This window comes from Poromitra crassiceps (assembly GCF_964638095.1).
Source record: "Poromitra crassiceps genome assembly, chromosome: 11".
NCBI lineage: Eukaryota > Metazoa > Chordata > Actinopteri > Beryciformes > Melamphaidae > Poromitra > Poromitra crassiceps.
This window is the reverse complement of record NC_139643.1, coordinates 21822143-21843927: the sequence shown is the minus strand read 5'-3', so window position 1 is coordinate 21843927 and position 21785 is coordinate 21822143. Positions and strand designations below refer to the sequence as shown.

The following is a 21785-nucleotide window of genomic DNA, read 5'->3' as shown; positions in this document are numbered from 1 at the left end:
TTGTGTGTTCCCATGATTCAAACTAACAGTACTACTGTATGTTGTGCCGTGCATATACACCTGTTGTGTGTTCTCATGATTCAAACTAACAGTACTACTGTATGTTGTGCCGTGCATACACCTGTTGTGTGTTCTCATGATTCAAACTAACAGTACTACTGTATGTTATGCCGTGCATATACACCTGTTGTGTGTTCTCATGATTCAAACTAACAGTACTACTGTATGTTGTGCCATGCATATACACCTGTTGTGTGTTCTCATGATTCAAACTAACAGTACTACTGTATGTTGTGCCGTGCATATACACCTGTTGTGTGTTCCCATGATTCAAACTAACAGTACTACTGTATGTTGTGCCGTGCATATACACCTGTTGTGTGTTCTCATGATTCAAACTAACAGTACTACTGTATGTTGTGCCGTGCATATACACCTGTTGTGTGTTCCCATGATTCAAACTAACAGTACTACTGTATGTTGTGCCGTGCATATACACCTGTTGTGTGTTCTCATGATTCAAACTAACAGTACTACTGTATGTTGTGCCGTGCATATACACCTGTTGTGTGTTCCCATGATTCAAACTAACAGTACTACTGTATGTTGTGCCGTGCATATACACCTGTTGTGTGTTCTCATGATTCAAACTAACAGTACTACTGTATGTTGTGCCGTGCATATACACCTGTTGTGTGTTCTCATGATTCAAACTAACAGTACTACTGTATGTTGTGCCGTGCATATACACCTGTTGTGTGTTCCCATGATTCAAACTAACAGTACTACTGTATGTTGTGCCATGCATATACACCTGTTGTGTGTTCTCATGATTCAAACTAACAGTACTACTGTATGTTGTGCCGTGCATATACACCTGTTGTGTGTTCCCATGATTCAAACTAACAGTACTACTGTATGTTGTGTCGTGCATACACCTGTTGTGCGTTCTCATGATTCAAACTAACAGTACTACTGTATGTTGTGCCATGCATATACACCTGTTGTGTGTTCCCATGATTCAAACTAACAGTACTACTGTATGTTGTGTCGTGCATATACACCTGTTGTGTGTTCCCATGATTCAAACTAACAGTACTACTGTATGTTGTGTCGTGCATATACACCTGTGTGTGTTCTCATGATTCAAACTAACAGTACTACTGTATGTTATGCCGTGCATACACCTGTTGTGTGTTCCCATGATTCAAACTAACAGTACTACTGTATGTTGTGTCGTGCATATACACCTGTTGTGTGTTCTCATGATTCAAACTAACAGTACTACTGTATGTTGTGTCGTGCATATACACCTGTTGTGTGTTCTCATGATTCAAACTAACAGTACTACTGTATGTTGTGCCGTGCATATACACCTGTTGTGTGTTCTCATGATTCAAACTAAACAGTATTACTGTATGTTGTGCCGTGCATATACACCTGTTGTGTGTTCTCATGATTCAAACTAAACAGTATTACTGTAGGTTGTGCCGTGCATATACACCTGTTGTGTGTTCCCATGATTCAAACTAACAGTACTACTGTATGTTGTGCCGTGCATATACACCTGCTGTGTGTTCCCATGATTCAAACTAACAGTACTACTGTATGTTGTGTCGTGGATATACACCTGTTGTGTGTTCCCATGATTCAAACTAACAGTACTACTGTATGTTGTGTCGTGCATATACACCTGTTGTGTGTTCCCATGATTCAAACTAACAGCACTACTGTATGTTGTGTCGTGCATACACCTGTTGTGTGTTCCCATGATTCAAACTAACAGTACTACTGTATGTTGTGTCGTGCATATACACCTGTTGTGTGTTCCCATGATTCAAACTAACAGTACTACTGTATGTTGTGCAGTGCATATACACCTGTTGTGTGTTCCCATGATTCAAACTAACAGTACTACTGTATGTTGTGCAGTGCATATACACCTGTTGTGTGTTCCCATGATTCAAACTAACAGTACTACTGTATGTTGTGTCGTGCATATACACCTGTTGTGTGTTCCCATGATTCAAACTAACAGTACTACTGTATGTTGTGCCGTGCATATACACCTGTTGTGTGTTCCCATGATTCAAACTAACAGTACTACTGTATGTTGTGCCGTGCATATACACCTGTTGTGTGTTCTCATGATTCAAACTAAACAGTACTACTGTATGTTGTGCAGTGCATATACACCTGTTGTGTGTTCTCATGATTCAAACTAACAGTACTACTGTATGTTGTACAGTGCATACACCTGTTGTGTGTTCTCATGATTCAAACTAACAGTACTACTGTATGTTGTGCCGTGCATATACACCTGTTGTGTGTTCTCATGATTCAAACTAACAGTACTACTGTATGTTGTGCAGTGCATACACCTGTTGTGTGTTCCCATGATTCAAACTAACAGTACTACTGTATGTTGTGCCGTGCATATACACCTGTTGTGTGTTCCCATGATTCAAACTAACACTACTACTGTATGTTGTGCAGTGCATACACCTGTTGTGTGTTCTCATGATTCAAACTAACAGTACTACTGTATGTTGTGCCGTGCATATACACCTGTTGTGTGTTCTCATGATTCAAACTAACAGTACTACTGTATGTTGTGCAGTGCATACACCTGTTGTGTGTTCCCATGATTCAAACTAACAGTACTACTGTATGTTGTGCCGTGCATATACACCTGTTGTGTGTTCCCATGATTCAAACTAACAGTACTACTGTATGTTGTGCAGTGCATACACCTGTTGTGTGTTCCCATGATTCAAACTAACAGTACTACTGTATGTTGTGCCGTGCATATACACCTGTTGTGTGTTCCCATGATTCAAACTAACAGTACTACTGTATGTTGTGCCGTGCATATACACCTGTTGTGTGTTCTCATGATTCAAACTAACAGTACTACTGTATGTTGTGCCGTGCATATACACCTGTTGTGTGTTCCCATGATTCAAACTAACAGTACTACTGTATGTTGTGCCGTGCATACACCTGTTGTGTGTTCCCATGATTCAAACTAACAGTACTACTGTATGTTGTGCCGTGCATACACCTGTTGTGTGTTCCCATGATTCAAACTAACAGTACTACTGTATGTTGTGCCGTGCATATACACCTGTTGTGTGTTCCCATGATTCAAACTAACAGTACTACTGTATGTTGTGCCGTGCATACACCTGTTGTGTGTTCTCATGATTCAAACTAACAGTACTACTGTATGTTGTGCCGTGCATATACACCTGTTGTGTGTTCCCATGATTCAAACTAACAGTACTACTGTATGTTGTGCAGTGCATACACCTGTTGTGTGTTCTCATGATTCAAACTAACAGTACTACTGTATGTTGTGCCGTGCATATACACCTGTTGTGTGTTCCCATGATTCAAACTAACAGTACTACTGTATGTTGTGCCGTGCATATACACCTGTTGTGTGTTCCCATGATTCAAACTAACAGTACTACTGTATGTTGTGCCGTGCATATACACCTGTTGTGTGTTCCCATGATTCAAACTAACAGTACTACTGTATGTTGTGCAGTGCATACACACCTGTTGTGTGTTCTCATGATTCAAACTAACAGTACTACTGTATGTTGTGCCGTGCATACACCTGTTGTGTGTTCTCATGATTCAAACTAACAGTACTACTGTATGTTGTGCCGTGCATACACCTGTTGTGTGTTCTCATGATTCAAACTAACAGTACTACTGTATGTTGTGCCGTGCATATACACCTGTTGTGTGTTCTCATGATTCAAACTAACAGTACTACTGTATGTTGTGCAGTGCATACACACCTGTTGTGTGTTCTCATGATTCAAACTAACAGTACTACTGTATGTTGTGCCATGCATATACACCTGTTGTGTGTTCCCATGATTCAAACTAACAGTACTACTGTATGTTGTGCCGTGCATATACACCTGTTGTGTGTTCTCATGATTCAAACTAACAGTACTACTGTATGTTGTGCCGTGCATACACACCTGTTGTGTGTTCCCATGATTCAAACTAACAGTACTACTGTATGTTGTGCCGTGCATATACACCTGTTGTGTGTTCTCATGATTCAAACTAACAGTACTACTGTATGTTGTGTCGTGCATACACCTGTTGTGTGTTCCCATGATTCAAACTAACAGTACTACTGTATGTTGTGCCGTGCATATACACCTGTTGTGTGTTCTCATGATTCAAACTAACAGTACTACTGTATGTTGTGCAGTGCATATACACCTGTTGTGTGTTCTCATGATTCAAACTAACAGTACTACTGTATGTTGTGCAGTGCATATACACCTGTTGTGTGTTCCCATGATTCAAACTAACAGTACTACTATATGTTGTGTCGTGCATATACACCTGTTGTGTGTTCTCATGATTCAAACTAACAGTACTACTATATGTTGTGCCGTGCATATACACCTGTTGTGTGTTCTCATGATTCAAACTAACAGTACTACTGTATGTTGTGCCGTGCATACACCTGTTGTGTGTTCTCATGATTCAAACTAACAGTACTACTGTATGTTGTGCAGTGCATATACACCTGTTGTGTGTTCCCATGATTCAAACTAACAGTACTACTATATGTTGTGTCGTGCATATACACCTGTTGTGTGTTCCCATGATTCAAACTAACAGTACTACTGTATGTTGTGCCGTGCATATACACCTGTTGTGTGTTCCCATGATTCAAACTAACAGTACTACTGTATGTTGTGCCGTGCATATACACCTGTTGTGTGTTCCCATGATTCAAACTAACAGTACTACTGTATGTTGTGCCGTGCATATACACCTGTTGTGTGTTCCCATGATTCAAACTAACAGTACTACTGTATGTTGTGCCGTGCATATACACCTGTTGTGTGTTCTCATGATTCAAACTAACAGTACTACTGTATGTTGTGCCGTGCATACACCTGTTGTGTGTTCCCATGATTCAAACTAACAGTACTACTGTATGTTGTGCCGTGCATATACACCTGTTGTGTGTTCTCATGATTCAAACTAACAGTACTACTGTATGTTGTGCAGTGCATATACACCTGCTGTGTGTTCTCATGATTCAAACTAACAGTACTACTGTATGTTGTGCAGTGCATACACCTGTTGTGTGTTCTCATGATTCAAACTAACAGTACTACTGTATGTTGTGCCGTGCATATACACCTGTTGTGTGTTCCCTTGATTCAAACTAACAGTACTACTGTATGTTGTGCCGTGCATATACACCTGTTGTGTGTTCCCATGATTCAAACTAACAGTACTACTGTATGTTGTGCCGTGCATATACACCTGTTGTGTGTTCTCATGATTCAAACTAACAGTACTACTGTATGTTGTGCAGTGCATATACACCTGTTGTGTGTTCTCATGATTCAAACTAAACAGTACTACTGTATGTTGTGCCGTGCATATACACCTGTTGTGTGTTCTCATGATTCAAACTAACAGTACTACTGTATGTTGTGCCGTGCATACACCTGCTGTGTGTTCCCATGATTCAAACTAACAGTACTACTGTATGTTGTGCCGTGCATACACCTGCTATGTGTTCCCTTGATTCAAACTCAGTCTGAACTTCCTCATTTCGTTTGGATCCATTCAAGCAGTGCATGGAATCACTGTGTATTCCACTTTGTGGCCGTTTGTCCCATTTTTGCTAAAACACTCACATCGATCTGGTTTGTTGTTTTTAATCCTGCCGAAAGTGCCGACCAGCTAACTGGTATAACTGACTGCATGCCGTTGCCTTTGTTTTGCCCTTTCCTAGATGCCAACTCCACTGAATTCGACCCAGAGTCAAAGCATCCTGTGGTAAGGTTTCTAAAGTGCAGAAATGCTCCAGTCGTGAAACGTCACTTCCTGCTTCAGCACTGTACCAGAGATTTTCGTCCGTCATTTATTTTCCCCCTTAGACATTTCGTAAAATGCTTATAAAAAATAGTTTTACTTGTTCAAACCAAACGGTACAGATATATTTAGAAACGGGAGAGATCGCATAACATTTCACTCGGACCAAAACGTGAAAGAATGCGGGTTTAAAGAAAATATTTGAACTGTTTTTCTTTTTTGTTTTGGTTCGAGTGAAATGTTCTATATGGTCTCTCCCGATTCTAAATATAGCTGAACCGTTTGGTTTGACCGAGTACAACTATTTTTTATAAGCATTCTACGAAACGTCTATGGGAAAATGAATTGCGGAAGAAAATCTCTGGTACAGTGCTGAAGCAGGAAGGGATGTTCACTGTGCCCCTCTAAATCAAGATTATTATTTTTTTTACCTTGGCAGGTGATTGATATGCCAGAGCACAACCCCGGGCACATGGGCGGGACGATGAGGCTGGGGAAGAGGCGGACTATTTTCAAGAGCAGCACCAGCGTATTACGTAAGAAAAAATGCTAATTATTAATTCATCACTTTCCCACCGACTCGTGTGCTCCACCCTTGGCTTACGGCCGTGTTGCATTCCAGGCAGGCTTTACGGAGACGCAGAATACGTGGATGAAAGGCACAGACATCGCTTTGAGGTTGGTTTGACTTGTCAGCGTGTCATGTTGACAGTGGAGTTTGTCTTCTCTTCATTGATCTTTGTCTGTCTGTCCTCGCCCAGGTCAACCCTGAGCTGACGAGTCACTTCGAAAAGCAGGGCTTCCGCTTTGTAGGCCACGACGTCGAGGGGGAAAGAATGGAAATCATAGAGTTGGACGGTACGTAGGAAGGAGCAGGGAATTGGCTTTGTGGACGGTTCTTCCGATATGCAGAGTTCCTACGCAGGTCTGGGAAGTCTGGAAAAGTAGTACAAGTGAATTTGATCATTTCCAGGTCTTGGAATAGTTTTGGAATTTGAAAAAATGTGTATGGAAAATGGGGTTCAGGTGCGATACACACATAATTCTAGCATTTATGTTGTAGACCCACTTTGAGGTTTTGTTGATGGGAAGAATAATGTTCAGATGGAGGGATGCTCTGTCAGCATGCATTATATCAAATACCCTGCACCAAAATCACATCCAGTCAGAACATAGGGTCTGCCTGGAAAAATATGGAATTTTAACATGGAAAGCGTGTAGGAACTCTGCCAATCACCTCACATATTCTGATATTTGTGGCTGTGGAGAACAATCGTCATCTATAGAGCTCAACAGATTCGACGTTCCGTGACATCTCCTGGTCCGGAAGAGAATTCCCCATTCATTTTCTCCAGAGACATTTAGAAAAACCCTTCTATAGTTTTACGCCTGTAACAAAGAAAACCAGCGATTTGTCCATTTGTTTTTGTTTTTGTAACTGGCCAATGCCCTAAGAACCTATTTCTGTTGGGGTTTTTTTTAATCCGACATTCTCTTCTCAGATCATCCATATTTCGTCGGGGTACAATACCACCCCGAGTTCACGTCTCGCCCCATCAAACCATCACCCCCCTACCTCGGCTTGCTGCTGGCCTCCGCCGGCAAGCTGCACAGCTACTTACAGAAGGGCTGCCGCCTGTCTCCACGGTAAGCAGGCCGCATCACTTTACATAACAGCACAAATCTATTTCATCCATGCACAAAGAGGATGCAGAATGGCATCAGGCCAGATATTTAAAAAGAGGATGCAGAATGGCACCAGATTTAGCATTCTGTTCTTTCACAGGGACACCTACAGCGATCGAAGTGGCAGCAGTAGCCCGGACTCTGAAATATCAGAGTTTAAATTACCTTCTATCTCACAAGAATGACTTGTGTAAAAGGTGAGGCAAACCTTCCATCTTCAAATAAATGACAATACAGTTAGGTCAGGTCGTAGGCTGAATTGCAGGATTTTATATTGATATTCTCCACTCATAACCAACAATTAGTAATGTATTTGTTTCTACAATCTTGCAGGAGAAGAGGACTATGGATGGACTATCTCTGACAAGAGTTGAATGTTGAGATTTTTTTTTTATTATTGAGCAAATAAAAACGGGAGCTGCTAATCAGTGTGCGGACAATTCCTTTATTTTTTGATTTCACCTATTTGTCCTGCACCTGATGCCCAATGTGGTTTTGGATGTGCGCACAGTTTTCCTACTTTAATTGAGATTTTTTTTTATGCCATTATGAAATAAGTTTCCTTCAGCGCTCCTGTTCCCACAGGCAGCTGCAAATGAACTGCTACTCAGGTCCTTCAGACAGTAGTCCTGGGATGTACTCGTCAAGTCATAGAACAGTTTGTCTTGTATGCTGAAGTCTACCTCCGCTATGGGGCGGGGTCAGGAATGAATTATGCATTGTTAGCCGCTTGGCGTACAGATAAAATACTGTATTAAATGTATACCCACTTCTACAACTAGCATTTGCCTTATTGTAAAGTGGTGACTGCGACATTGTCAGGTTCAATGCTGCAGCAGCTATGAAGGTTCTCTCAAAGTGTGAAGGTGGCTCACCTGTTGAGTGAGAGTTTGGATCTGACCTGTGGTTCTTTGCTGTATCCTCCCCACTTTCCTGTTTATAGAGCTGAACAGTACGTGACGTCTCCAGCCCCCGGAAGAGAGTTCCCCATTCATTTTCTCCATAGACATTTAGAAAAATCCACCATAAAACATTTGAATTGGAGCAAAAATAAAGACGGGAACACATTTAATTACACCCCCCCCCCCCTCCAACTATTCAAATAACCAGTTTTGTGAGGTTCCCCCTTTTTTTCTCTTAAATATTTTTTTCCCGATTTTTTTTATCCCCTTTAGTGCTAATTTTCTCTTATTTATCCTGGTTGCTACTCCACCCTCTGCCGATCTGGGGATCCTCCGAGACATGGGCAGTTAGCCAGCCGCTTCTTTTCAGCTGACAGGGGAAGCTTCACCGGTAGGACATAGCACGTGGGAGGTTCACGCTATTCCAACCGGTTCCCCTCCCTCCGAACAGGCGCCCTTAACCACCAGAGGAGGAACCACATTAGCAACCAGGATATTGCATGTTTTGGTGAAGGGGGTTCCTATATGAAGGAAACCCCCGGGAGGCACGGGGAGAACATGCAAACTCCACACAGAAAGGCCCTTTTGACGACCCCACCCGACAGGCACGCATTCCTTCAGCGTTCACAGCGTCCCAGGTGAGAATCGAACCCAGGACCTTCGAGCTGCACCACCGTACCCCCTGTGAGTTTCCCCCTTGTCAACATTGCACACCTTTTCAGGTCTAATTCCCAGAGCCAACACAGCATAGTGATAGGCATAACAAATACACATTTCCAGTCAGAAGCTAAGCACACTTTTCAGATAGACTTCATTCAATAAGGTTTTGTCTGATTTTGCCAAAGATGCAACACTCAGCCATTCAAATTGTAATAACCAGTACCATACGGAAGTGCATACTTGGGGAAAGACGACATTCAAGCAAAGATTCTATGTATCATATTCCAGCTCAATTTCTGTGCACTTAGTTTGAGTCCCTAATATAAGTTACTCCACCCTTGCCAGTGTTTTTCCTAAAACCAGGCACATCAACTAGACAAGTCTGAATATGAAGCCAACTTTCACTGAGGCATAAAAACTCAAATTTGGGTCAATCAGTAACATTTAAAATCATGTTTTGCTTGTGTTTAGATGACCTCCAAAGATCCCTTTGGGGAAACATTAGTGTCCCATATTGGATTGTTTGAAAAATATTTGCATTGGGTGCCAAAGTTAATTTAATTCATATCTTTTAATACCAGATTTTATTTTTAGGTTTTAGCTGCATATCTTTTCAGGTCTAAAAATAAAGTTAAATCAGTGCCTAAAGTAGACTGAATAAGAAGTGCTTGATTTGATATATAGCACAAGTGCTAACTTTATTGAACCCATAAAGTTTAAAGTGTGGCGTACATAAGTATGAATTTATCAAATATGGTATATATAATTGTGACCTGTAGTTCTGCTTCATAATCAATAGCCTGCAGTTTAACTCACTTTGCCCACATGAAATGGTCAACAGCAACTGACACTTCCAAATTTCTTACTTTTATTTAAAAAAAAAAAAAGCTCAGACAGGAAAATAAATAAAAAGGACAAAAGAATACATCGACATTCAACATTACAAGGTGGTGCCATCAGCAGGTGGTGCTACAAACTACTGACACTTTTCTAAATCACAAGCATTGAAGTGGTGCAACTTCCTGGACGGCCATGCCGCAGCCGTTCACCACAGGAACCAGACACTGTTCACCACAGGATCCAGACACTGGCTGGTTAGTGAGCTCCTCAGCGAGGCTGTTGCTGGACCTGTGAAGGAGACTCCTTTAGTGTAGTTCAAGGACCTTCTAAAAATCACATTAGGAAGGAAATGGCTGATCTCAGTCCCATATCCGCAAGTTTCATCCAACAGTCACCTGTAAAGTACTCATCATGGATCAGATCAGAAAGCGGGTGCAATGATAATTATGGCATGTTACATACCTTAAGAAAAATGACCTGAGGGCGGCACACCAGTGGGTCCCTGGACATTTGAATGGTAGTGCATGCCTGTGGGATAAATCAATTAGAAACATGAAGCACTGGTGCCAAGTCACAATTGCATAAGGTCACTGCTCGTTCAAGCCATGCAATTGTAGGACAGTTGAGTGGCTGAAAATGGCAAAGAGGGGCCACAACAGTCAAAGACCACCCCTTTTTTCTTGCACGCATTTGGAGAACGTTGGGCTACAAACGGAGCCCACGTCCTTAGGATAGCATGCTTCCATTTTGACATGTCAGAAATTCTAGATTCCACAGCTTCAAGAGAATGTTTTAACCAGAAAGGCAGACTCTGACTCACCTCAACATCCAAGAAGCAGCCCTCATCTAGCCTTCATCCTTGATTGTGCAGGAGTGTCACCTATGTGGCAGACAGTTTATACAACATTTTAATCTGCAAATGACATCTCAACAGCTCCAATTTTATTCAAGTGTGGCTCAGAAAAATATGAGTACAAAGGAGTTCTCATTATCGAGACCGCTCTCTCAGTGAGGGCAAGTGTGTCATCACAGCCAGGATTGTCTGATCCAAGTTGTAGAACAAGCAATTACCTGCACTTGTGCTTTTTTTAACCCCCCACCTCCATCTTCAACGTTAACCAACACCTGCAGAGATGGAGAAAAGGTTTAAGTTCCAACAGATCGTCCATTTGTCTTATTCATTAACCATTTGTCTTATTGATTAACCGTGATTCTATATAGTCAATACTGTCCTTTCCCAAAATGTTGCTGGGAACAGTTACTTTAGAACTGAACAGCGACCGTCGGTGAAAGTGTTCATCTCGGCATCCTGTTGACCGCCCACTGCTACAGAAGAGCATGAACGGCTTCGATAGGAGCCTGTGAAATGGGAGCTATCCAGCATGGAAGTAGGCTACTACCGCCGACATACCTGCTTTCTGCACCAGTGTCCATGACACAAAGATGGGCATCCCTCTCAGATTGCTGGTTGAACCTGGAGATACAAACAAAAAAACAAACATGGTCTTTAGTGCAACTGTGCAAGGTGTTGAGTCCCAAGTGCTGCATATTCATTCATTTATATTATCTATCTAGTAAAGTGGTAAACCGCTACTTGCAGCACATCTCAACAGCTTAATTTTATTCATGTGTGGCTCAGAGAAATATGAGTACAAAGGAGTTCTCATTATCGAGACGGATCTCTCAGTGAGGGCAAGTGTGTCATCACAGCCAGGCTAGTCTGATCCAAGTTGTAGAACAAGCAATTACCTGCACTTGTGCTTTTTTCCCCCACCTCCATCGTTAACCAACACCTGCAGAGAGATGGAGAAAATGTTTAGTTAAGTAAAACAGATCGTCCATTTGTCTTATTAACAGTGATTGTATACAGTCCGACTCAACTCTCCCCAAAATGTTGCTGTAAACGGTTACTTTAGAACTGAACAGCGACCGTCGGTGAAAGTGATCTACTCGGCATCCTGGCTGTCGCATAAATTGCGATTAAAAACTTTCAATCACCACGATTCTACCTTAAGATTCTACCAAGCCCAAAATCGAAGTAGGGGCTTACGAGGAGCACGTGAAGGCAGCATCTGCTCAGCGACGCGTCGGGCCTTCTATCGTTGACACACGTGGCTAACTAGCCACTTTCTTAGCACAGCTACCACCCGTAAATTAAAACGGTGTTTCGTTAATGTGAGCATTTGAATTGATGGTTTGATAAGGACCATTAAGCCATGTGGTACACGCACTAACGTGCTAACAAGTAATGAAGCTAACTAAATGCAGCCTTACCGATACTGCCGCTAGCTGGGTCCAGTCCTCACGGCTGTACAGTGACTGGTCTGGAAGATGAAGAGGGAGAAAAGCGGGCCCTGTGCGCTTATATACAGCAGCGGCGTCCAGCAGCCTTCTGATTGGCCCCTACAGGTCACATGGACGACTTGCATGATGGGATTTCATGGACGACTTGCATGCTGGGATTTGTGGTTCGGTGTGCCTGTTAAGGCAGGCTGTTTTTTGTCCCTTCAGAGACAAACATTGAATAAGACATACAAATAATAGAGATATCAACATTTTACATAATCCGCTATTTTGCAAAGACAGAGAGCCAGCCTGAGTTTGAAAGGGAGAATGAAATATTTCATCCAGAGGGAAGAAACAGTTGAAACCACACTAAAACTACATATTTTCACCAACGTCTCTAGTAGCGTTCAGAACCACGGACAGCAGCCTGCTTATTTATTGACCCAGCATTGCAGACTGCCACCACACCAAAAATAAAATATTGCCGCCTAGCTGTGATATTGAGTCTTGACGCCAATTTAAAGGCATGGTTAGAATCTCACATTCACACAGTGTTGAAAGAAAGAAAAGCCTGTATGGATGCATGCATGTCGGATCAGTTTTGACGGCCCATTTCAAATGCAATAACTAATCAGTCGACTTATCTGTAAGATGCAGCTTATGTGCTGAATTCCTGTTTTCTTAAGCATGGGGCAGTAAAACCCCAGTAAGCTTCTCTCTCTGTGTGTCTCTCTCTCTCTCCCTCTCTCTCTCTCTCTCTCTCTCTCTCTCTCTCTCTCTCTCTCTCTCTCTCTCTCTCTCTCTCATAGGCTATATATATTATTCTCTTCCTCTACCAGTACAATCAGTTTCATTTAATTAGAACGGGAGATAAGTTTGGAAAGTTTATTTCTTCATGTTTAGGGGGACATTCAAACAAGAAGTGCGTGATTCAGTCTCTTTCACTTCTCTCTCGATCCCTTTCGCTCTCCTCCCCGCAGACAATTGTCCCATTGACTGCTTGCATGGTTGGTTTATGGTTTTAACATTCCGTGTAGTAGTAGAGCATAGGTAAATCTATCACATGATTGCAGTCAGTCAGTCAGTCAGTCAGTCAGTGAGTGAGCAGCCTGCCCTGAGCAGAAGGCAGCAGCAGCAGCAGCGGGCAGAGGGAGACAGACAGCGGGGCAGCTAGCCAGGGTCTTCATATGTAAACACGGTGGTCGGTCTTTGTTCCACACGCACCGGAGCTCCCTCCTCTCGTCATGCCATCATGGATATTTTGTGGCAATACCAGTTGAGGATCATCTTGCTCGGGGACTCCACGGTGGGCAAGTCGTCGCTGCTGAAGCGCTTCACAGACGGCATCTACAGCGACGTGGCCGACCCCACGGTCGGCGTGGATTTCTATGCCCGCTCGCTGGACATCGAGCCCGGCGTGAAGATCAAGCTGCAGCTCTGGGACACCGCAGGACAGGAGCGGTTCCGGTGAGAGAATGGAACAATAAACCTATTATAGCGCTCACTAAAATACATGTGTTGATGATTCACCGACTATAGTAGCCTGGTTGTTAAATAATGGCGAGGCCTTGTGGGTTGGCAGCCGCATTTGACCGTTATTTATCAAATGAACGTCTCTAAATAAAATATAGATGAAAATAGGCATATCACGTGTTTTATTTAGAGACGTTAATTTGAAAATAACAGAACCAGAATGGTTCTAAAGAAAACAAAGGTAGGCACATTTATTCTCATAATAATGCCTACTGTGTGTGACGTTAGACAGTGGGGCAAATGAGTCGAGAGGACGGACCTATAATAGGCCTACAAACACATCTAGCTACATTTAGCCTGGCCTCGTATGAAAACAGTCCAAATCGTTGCGCATATTGCATTTATTCATGATGGGCAATCTATCCATTTCCCGGTATTATTATCATCACTTTCAATTGCATTCTTTTATTTTATGTTTTATCTTGTTTGTTGTGTTGTGTTGTGTTGTGTTGTGTTGTGTTGTGTTGTGTTGTGTTTTGTTTTGATGCAATATAGTGTATTTCCTATGTAAGAGACCTTTAAGCCCATAGGGACCACTTAGGCTCCTTTTATTTGTTGATTGGACTTTGTGCAAATACAGATACACCTGTTCTAATCTGTACAGGCACAACACAGGGATGACAATAAATACACATTCTTTTTTTTTGCATTCAGTATCCCTTGTGTCCTCCCTCAGCGGTTGTTCTGTCACAGATGAATTGGTTGAAGCTTCCGTGTCTGAAGTGGCTCTGCTCTTAGATCTGCTTTTCCCTTTGAGGCTCCTGCACACTTCTCAGATTGTTTTTTTCTCCTTCAAGCAGTAATGTTAGTCTGCCATGTCTGTCTCAACAGGTCTGGATGGACCTGTATAACAAGTGTTTGTGAAAACAAGCATCAATGCAATTATGTTGTATGTGTGCAGGGATGCCATTCAAACCACAGTGTGCACTCATCATGGTATGGGTATAGGCTACATGTAGCCTATGCTCTGTGTATCCATGGGGTGCCATGTCTATCAGTGAATGGGATCTAGCATTTTAAGGAGCGGTTTAACCATTAGGCAAAGGTAGGCACTGCCTTGAACTATCATCTGGAGAAACTAGTGCAGTGCCCCTTCACCCCACTGCTCAGGGTTGCCAAGTCAGCCCCAATACCAGAACTCAAAATATGCCTCTCTCTGCCAAAACGTATACACTGCTTTTAGAGTCGAACAGCATTGCTATCATTGGCAAATGATACACCATAAATGTTTAGTGTGCCAGCATTAAAATGTGTTTCCCCTAAACGGCTGTTTCACCTAGGTCGTAAAATGGCCCCGTAGATACATAGGTATATTATCATAAATAAAACAGCTCTTTGGTGTAGAGCAGTTCTCAACCTTTTTGTAGTCTCAAGGATCCCGTCTGATAAGATTTAGTTTATATTAACTGTGAGTGTGAAACCTATGAACAGAATAGTCATCATCAGGCTATTATACATTCTCTCAATGGGCTAAACTTCTAGTCCAGATCTGACAACGCTTCCGTTTTCCCCGGGTCTCTCCCATATTTTCACCCCCTCTCCTGACATGCTCCTGTTTGGTCAGTTACACTATACATTTCCCATATCACAATTTTTTTATTTTTACATAGGCTATACAGAGAGAGAGAAAGAGACAGGTGCGACGCTGTCATGGTACCGAGGCGCCAGAAGTGAGCTGCCTCGCTCTGCAGTTTGTTGCGCTGTGAGGCTGTTTGCTGCAATCCAGCGTCGCGTCCGGGCAGCTCTTAGTCAAAGAATATTAATATTGAATGTGTCGTATGTCCAAATTTGCACTTCCTCAGGTTCCCGGCAGCACACTGCCCATGTGTGAAGTCGATCGGACGAACGGTTGTGGAGATATGCGATAAACACACATACAGATAGTCCTGCAGCCTCTGCTTGGTGGCGTGTTTGTCAAAGTTGATCAGCCAAGGCGATTTCTTTTGGTCATTACTAACTTATGATGAATCTTATCTACCCAACAGGTCCATCACGACCTCATATTACCGTAACTCCGTGGGCGGACTGCTGGTGTTCGACCTGACCAACCACAAGACCTTCGAACACGTGAGGGAGTGGCACAAGGAGGTGAGCGAGCACATCCTGCCCCACCACATGGTCTACATCCTCATCGGCCACAAGAGTGACCTCAACAAGGACCGCAAGGTGAGCCGCGACGAGGCGGAGCAGCTGGCGGCCGAGCTGGGAATCCGCTACGTCGAGACCTCGGCCAAGTGCAACAGCAACGTGGACCGGGCCTTCGAGCTGCTCACCAGGGACATCTACGAGCTGATGAAGATGGGCGAGATCGTCACCCGCGACGGCTGGGACGGCGTGAAGAGTGGCCTCACCGCCAAGGTCCTCTACCCGGCCGACGAGGAGGAGGAGCTGGCCGCCGCCTCCGCCGAGAAGGGCTGCCAGTGCTGACTGAGCCCGGGGCCCCCTCGTCCCCGTCCCCGTCCGCGTCCGCGCGTCCGACACCGTCCTGCAAACACATCACCTCGTCTCACAGACGTCTCGGGCCGGGTATCAGTTACTCGATACCTTTTTAAGAGGTATCGACCGAAACAACCCAGTACCAGGTACTGTCCAAACTTCTCCAGTCAAACGATACGTGCATTCGATCCTTTTTGTACGCTGATCTAGAAAAAAATTACGGTGTGGTTTTGCTCGAAAGCCAATCACCGCAAGCGTTCTTGGATTGAATGCGGCGTGTGATTGGCCCGCTATCGCAGCAGCTACAACCCATACGGTGGTGGTGGTGGTGGTGGTGGTGGTGAATCGAGCGCGGTGTACTATGTGATGGAGTTGGTAGTTCAGCGGGCCGAGATGCCACCGAAACGTTCAAAAGAAAGTCTGTACTACACAAAAAGGTATCGAATGAAATACTCTACTGGTATCGGTATCACTTTAAGGCTACTGGTATAGTATTTTTCTAAACGATACCCAGCCCTACAGACTGAATCCCGCGTCACCGTCCGAAACGAGGCTCCGTGCCCCGTGTGGTACAGTACAGTACCGCCATCCGTCACCCGCCTTCACCTTGTGCGTCACGTAGCCGGACCTCTCTCTGTGTGTCAGCTCTACTGAGACCCGGGTCCTCTTCTGATGGCGGCGCTGCTTTGGGCCCAGTTGCGTTCAGAAGACACAGATGGTACAGTAGCCAATACTGCTTCTCACAGACACAGTTATTGGACTACCGAGCACTAAGAAGAAGGCCCAGATAGACTCGAGGGGCAACACACATTGCTGTGGTCTGGCATCACCTCCATTCCATAGGTGCACCATTGTGGGTTTCTGCCTGTCCGGCTTAGTTTGTGCGATGCTTTGCCTGCAGTCTTTTGTGCTTGTACATAATGTATAGGATAGTCAAATCTATTGAATTTCAATCTAAAAACGATCAGCGAAAGATATTTAATTGACAGCGTGCACAGACACAGTGCGCTCTATACACTATATGTGTCACCATGATAGTGAATCAATGTGCTCCTCCCGCTACTGTCATCTGTATACGTGCACTAATGCCAAAATGACTTAAACTTTTGACCATTTTATGAATAGATTATGAATAGATATGTTTTTGTAAGATAAATATATCTATTATTTCTACTAGTTAATGTGTACACCTAAAGATCATAGAGCATTGTAATTAAGGTAGCTAGTCCCATTTAGGTATTTGTATTATAGCATTGACTGTCTCATCTGTTGCAGGGACAAGCGATCAAGTGTATAAGAGATGGTTCATTTCTCATCGAGCAGACCTTCACTGACTCTTTCTGGCACGAGTAGTACACATATCTCTAAGAACAAAATGACGTTTGTGTTTGAAGTGATCACAGCGCCTATAACAGCTGGCTCCCTCTCTTTCAAAGATCATTTGCCACAAATCATATTCCTTTCAGACTAGAACTAATCACAGAAAAGGAAGAATCTGGAGCACACGGGTCACTGGTGTGATGGTTTCTTTTTAATAGGCTAAGTGCACCAACGTTTCGACGCAACGCGTCTTCATCAGGGTTTTAACCCTGATGAAGACCCTGATGCGTCGAAACGTTGGTGCACTTAGCCTATTAAAAAGAAACCATCACACCAGTGACCCGTGTGCTCCAGATTCTTCCTTTTCTGTGATTATCCTCCTGTTCTGAGAAGCACCGTCCTCCCTCTGCGGGGGAGCTGAAGCGCAAGAGATTTCCTTTTTCACAGACTAGAACTAATGTTTGATGCCAACTCCTCAAGTCCATTGGCATGGATGTGTGTGCAGCTTTGGTGGGCTTATGCTGCTTTGCAGACATGTCAGTGTGGGGAATTCTGACTTCTTACTCTTAAAAAAAAGGGGGGGGGCAATGGAAGAGCCCTTCAAGTCACAATTCCAAGTAGGAAACCCGCATTTCTCAACCGTGAGGTTTCAGAGATGCTGTTTTCTGACTTCACGCTGACATGGCGACGTTATACAACTTTACTATTCACAGGTTTATGATCCTCAAGATACACAGCAATGCATGGCAGGAAATCTATCAAAACAGCTACATGATAAACGGTTAAACATATACATTTAAAATGTAAGCACAAAATCCTATGCGAACTAGTTAACTAAAGTTGCCAAATCTCATTGACATAGTATTAACTGCTGCATGGGAAACAGTTTTATGTTTGGCAAAGAAATGGTCTACTCTACCAACTTGGACTCACCCACTTCCGACTGTGAATGGAACGTAGCAGTAATACCACCTTTAAAGAGTCATTAAACCCCAAACCCAAATCTGTGCAAAACCTGATATATAATCATAAACTAATCATAAAAAGCATGCTACTGAAATATTTGGTGCCATATGATGTCACCACCTGTTGTAATCTATAGACATCACACATCACATGTACACATGGTTTCCAAATGTAGAAATGCCATTGACTTGAATTGACTATTTTGGTATAGATATATAGGCCATCTTTGATTTGCCTGTTTGACCCCTGAACCCAGCTGTAAGTTCAGTGTTGTATTGCTGCCAAGTGGCTATACAGTAGCCCCCTCCCCTTTGTATTTTTTTTTAAATCAGAATAAGATTAAGGATATCTCAATTCAGCTTTATTGATAAAGCAATTATACATTAACTAGGTTTAGATACATTGCTGCCCCCCCCCCCCCTCCCTTCACCTTGCTCTGGGTTCATGTATGACAGTCATGTCTGCATTTCACATTCTGAGTGAAGTCTCTGTCTTCATTGTACACCTTTCAAATGAGCTACATGCCCTCACCTGGGATTGAGGAACATAAAAAGAAAATCCACTTGTTTTGTCTTGAATTGTCCTGACATTAAGTGCTGTATATTGAATACCTTCACTTATCTTGACAGCCAATCTGATTGTGTCACTCACTCAATCGACCTATCTCAGTTGTTGTGTCCGTCATCTAAACAGGGTTAATTTGTGTACATGTGTTTTAGTCTGTGCTTCGGTGCATGCTTCCCATTGCTGAGCACTGTATATTTTGAACAGGGCACATTGCGCTGCTTGAGGTGAAGCTGGAACGGTGACACTCAACTCAATCACACAAAAGAAGAGATCACTCTGTAGCAACCGAGTCGGTCGGAACATCAGCGGGATTTACTTTACAGGAAGACGACTTAAAACAGGGTTCCTACGCAGGTCTGGAAAGAATGGAAAAGTATTTCAAATGAATTTGATCACTTCCAGGTCTTGAATAGTTTGGGAATTTGAAAAAAATCTCTGGAAAAGTATGGGAAATGTGGTTCAGGTCTGATACACACATAGTTATAGCTTATGTTGTTGTAGAGCCACTTTGAATCCACAGAATTATGTTCAGATAGAGGGATGCTCTTATTACCCAGCCGCTGACAGCATGCATTATATCAAATACCCAACAAAATCACATCCTGTAGGAACCCTGCCAATCATCTCACATTTCTGATATTTGTGGCTGTGAAGAACATTCTTCATCTATACAGTCTGATATGACCTAGTTAGCAGGGGCAAGATGTCTATCTGCGTAAATCACATTGAACACCAGACAAAATAACAAATCAAGGTCTGGAAAAAGTATTGATTTAATTGATTGATTTGATTTGATTTGATTTTTTTACTGAAAATGTGTTGGAACCCTGTAGGCTATTTAGATGGATAGTGAAAAGTCTGTGTGATGATGATGAAGATGATGATGTTAAGGCTTCTAGACCAGACAACGGAAGCAGCTTTAGGCAGACAGCACATCCTTTAGCACAAAACTGTACAGCTTCTGATCGCCATGATCACATTTCACAGCTTTCTTGAATAAATGTTATTTATTTTATATATTATGTACAAGGGATAATAACCCCCTTTTCGTTAGTGTGATTTTATTGATTGGTTAAATAAATGGATGTCTAATGCATATAATGTTTGAATTGGTGGTCTTTTTTAGAAAGGGTTTGGCGCCCTCATGTGGTAAACTGATGAAGGAGCATGATGACCTAGATTGGTTCTTTATTTTATTTTATTTCATTAATTTATTTTATGGACAGGATAAATATTGTTGTACTGTTAACCAGTGACAGCCAAAAATACTGTCCACCTTTGTTTTCAATCACAAATACAAATTTACAAATATAATGAGGGATCAGCCGAGCAGCATTTTGGTAAACAAACTGCGTTTCCGGAGGGAAACGGCAATGGGAACCTATGGAGCTACCTTGAATGTCTCACTCTAGCCCCGGCTATGTTGTTTACATTTAAAAAACTGTAACAGTTCACACAACTTTAACACCACATGCTATATTATACATCAGACTCTTGGGCTATTTCTGCTCTCACTCAGAAAACTCGAAATATAAGCGATGTCATGTACTATAGTTTTTGAGATATGGACGTTTGTTTGGCACAACTCGTACTAGTTAACAGCCGCGCTTCCTTGGGATTTGCGGTGTCGTGACGTCACGCTGATTCCTCGTTTTAGTCATCGTGATGTCCTATGCATTGTGATCACGAATCATGATCACAATCATGCATAGGACTATTTGCTGTATTGTGTGCTTTGTGTTTTCCAGGTCTCTTGGTTTTCCTACACGCCTTGAACACAGCAGCACTCGTTGGACACGTTGCCCCACCTTCTTTCTCTTTTTTACCCATCATGCTTTACGTTGGTCTAAAATGGGAAGTAATGTGTGTATTTCTTTTCTATGAGGTTAATCGTCTAAATGAATAAATTATTGCCCTGATAAAGTGGTATACATGTGTATTATACCGTAAATCAGTTAGCAATACTGTATAACTTAAACTGAAACCCTAAGTGTAGTGCGTGTTCCCTCGGGCCAGGACGTGGCCTTGGTATCTACACCGTTAAAAAGGGCTTCTGCTATGTTTGGCACAGGAGGGGTGGGGAATATCCACTCCTCTTGCGGAATCTAAATCAAGAGATTTCGGAAGCATAATTTTTAACACCCGGGGCTGCTAGTGACCGTTTGTCTTGGCGCCCCAATAATCTGTTGAAAAATAATAATGACGCTGGTATGAGTTTAGTTTCCAAGCTTACAAATGTTGCAGGATTTTTTTTTTGCAGACAGAGCACGTGCGAACCTTTCATTATACGAATATATGAATTAAAATATGTTCTATCTGCTTAAAATGATCGTTTTCGCGTCTCATGTAATTTCTATTGACTTGTTGCCATCACACAATATGCCAAGACGTGCACAAGGGTCAACTGACAAACAACTGACAAACGTCCTTGTTTGTAACTGATGCAACTACCCAGCTAATGAAAATTGGCGTATAGATTATTATAGAGCATTTGAATACCTGCGAGATTTGCTCAGGGATTTCAGGCTATTTCGATGCTGATGCTGCTTTGGAGGTAGACTGCCTGATACTGCTACTGCTGTATGCTTCAGTCTGAAACCTCTTGAATGGTGCATTGAAAATATAAATGTCATGTCATTACATCGATTACAATGTAAATCATTGAAAACACTAGTAATACATAAACATGTGCACAGAGGGGCGTCACTCTATGAA

The 21785-nt window shown here is 42.7% G+C and overlaps 2 protein-coding genes and 1 long non-coding RNA gene across 5 annotated transcripts in view; 2 read left to right on the top strand and 1 right to left on the bottom strand.

Moving 5' to 3' along the window:
- The window catches only part of ctps1a (CTP synthase 1a), a 32620-nt gene extending 24618 nt beyond the window's left edge, over positions 1-8002 (top strand). For all 3 annotated transcript variants that reach the window (XM_083646265.1, XM_083646264.1, XM_083646266.1), the window contains 7 exons: positions 5795-5838; positions 6314-6410; positions 6497-6552; positions 6636-6732; positions 7377-7521; positions 7661-7757; positions 7894-8002. In XM_083646265.1, coding sequence (XP_083502391.1) covers positions 5795-5838; positions 6314-6410; positions 6497-6552; positions 6636-6732; positions 7377-7521; positions 7661-7745 — 524 coding nt within the window. In that variant the 3' untranslated portion in view covers positions 7746-7757; positions 7894-8002. The remainder of the gene's footprint in view (positions 1-5794; positions 5839-6313; positions 6411-6496; positions 6553-6635; positions 6733-7376; positions 7522-7660; positions 7758-7893) is intronic.
- Positions 8003-10022: 2020 nt separating this feature from the next.
- LOC310785245 lies at positions 10023-12282 on the bottom strand. Its single transcript, XR_014553155.1, has 7 exons — positions 12237-12282; positions 11712-11755; positions 11374-11436; positions 11034-11087; positions 10783-10842; positions 10425-10490; positions 10023-10250 (listed from the first exon to the last, which is right to left on the bottom strand). It is a non-coding gene; the product is annotated as an uncharacterized lncRNA (long non-coding RNA).
- Positions 12283-13500: 1218 nt separating this feature from the next.
- Positions 13501-16208, top strand: rab42a (RAB42, member RAS oncogene family a; the record flags this gene model as incomplete). Its single annotated transcript, XM_083646560.1, has 2 exons — positions 13501-13715; positions 15767-16208. The coding sequence occupies 2 exons, from the start codon at positions 13501-13503 to the stop codon at positions 16206-16208; spliced, it is 657 nt and encodes a 218-aa protein (XP_083502686.1).
- Between the last annotated feature and the right edge of the window lie 5577 nt (positions 16209-21785).